At 38.3% G+C, this 1,324-nt stretch overlaps 1 protein-coding gene across 1 annotated transcript in view; it reads left to right on the plus strand.

Annotated features, from left to right (window-relative positions):
- The window catches only part of AMELX (amelogenin, X-linked), a 19,927-nt gene that overhangs the window by 3,479 nt on the left and 15,124 nt on the right, over positions 1–1,324 (plus strand). Inside the window, exons 2-3 of the mRNA XM_010830631.1 lie at positions 802–846; positions 1,123–1,318. Of these exons, the coding sequence (XP_010828933.1) occupies positions 802–846; positions 1,123–1,318 (241 nt within the window). The remainder of the gene's footprint in view (positions 1–801; positions 847–1,122; positions 1,319–1,324) is intronic.

Genomic DNA, 1,324 nt, shown 5'->3' on the forward strand with positions numbered 1-1,324 from the left:
TTTGGTTTCCTCATCTGGAGAAGGGAAATAATGATAATCCCCTGCCTTCAAAATATTGTTTGGGGAGCAAAATAGTTAAGCAATATCAAAGGTGCTTTGTTAAGTATGACTTGAGCAAAGTTAATAATTGTTTATTGTATTGATATCAAATACGATCTGAAGGAGTCACTGGACCTGGGGTGAACCAAATACATACTGCTTAGAAAGAAGGAAAAGTCTTACTTCTTTCATAGGTTCAAATGACAATCCATGAGTTTGTTTACCCATACAAACTGAGAAAAAGTGTCAATAAAAATTTGAGGCAAGATTTTCTGTTATATCTTAAAAGGATGACATATGTGACCTGAAAACCTGTGTTTCTAGTATAAGGGACAGTGTTTCTGCCTCCTTTATTTTTTTTCATTGTTACATCACATCAAAAAAGGATATAATTAAAATTATATCACATTAATTTTCTGTTTTTTTCTCTTGTAAAGAAGAACAGGAGCTGAGGAATTAAACAGACTTACAACTTTTATAATCTCAGTCAACCTCATGAGCCTCTAACTCTCCATGACCTTGTCTGTAAAAGTGAAAGTGATGATACTTGCCTCAGAGTATCTAAGAAAACATGAAAAATGTGTGTGATGGCTGTAAGGTGGAACCTCACACATAGGAAGCACCTAACAAATGTTTACCTTATTCTTTCTTCCTTAGAACTCCTATTTTCAGGGTATCAGTATTGACGAGACTGCATTAGTGAGTCTATATTTCATGCAACTAAATTAAAACAAATGTATTCTAATCTCTCTTTCTCTTAAGGTGCTCACCCCTCTGAAGTGGTACCAGAGCATGATAAGACACCCGGTATGTAGATGTTTTTGGTTCTTTATTCCCTTAAAATATTAAGCATGCATTTCAATTCCCTTTTTAAGTGAGGCAACATATCTATGCCACATATAGACACTAATGGGAACTTTAGTTGGTAAACGGTCAAATCTGTATACACAGTTAGAAATTCTTGCACAGGAAAAAAAATTGAGTAAATATTAATATTGCCATAATGACAAAGAAAACATTGCTGCTTCTCCAGTTGGAAGTCAATGGAGCTGATGGTAAACCTGACTCTTTGTTTCTCACCAGTACCCTTCCTATGGTTACGAACCCATGGGTGGATGGCTGCACCACCAAATCATTCCCGTGGTGTCCCAGCAGACTCCCCAGAATCACGCCCTGCAGCCTCATCACCACATCCCCATGGTGCCAGCTCAGCAGCCCGTGGTCCCCCAGCAACCAATGATGCCAGTTCCTGGCCAACACTCCATGACTCCAACCCAACACCACC

This window comes from Bison bison, unplaced genomic scaffold (assembly GCF_000754665.1).
Source record: "Bison bison bison isolate TAMUID 2011002044 unplaced genomic scaffold, Bison_UMD1.0 scf7180017864518, whole genome shotgun sequence".
Taxonomy (NCBI): domain Eukaryota; kingdom Metazoa; phylum Chordata; class Mammalia; order Artiodactyla; family Bovidae; genus Bison; species Bison bison.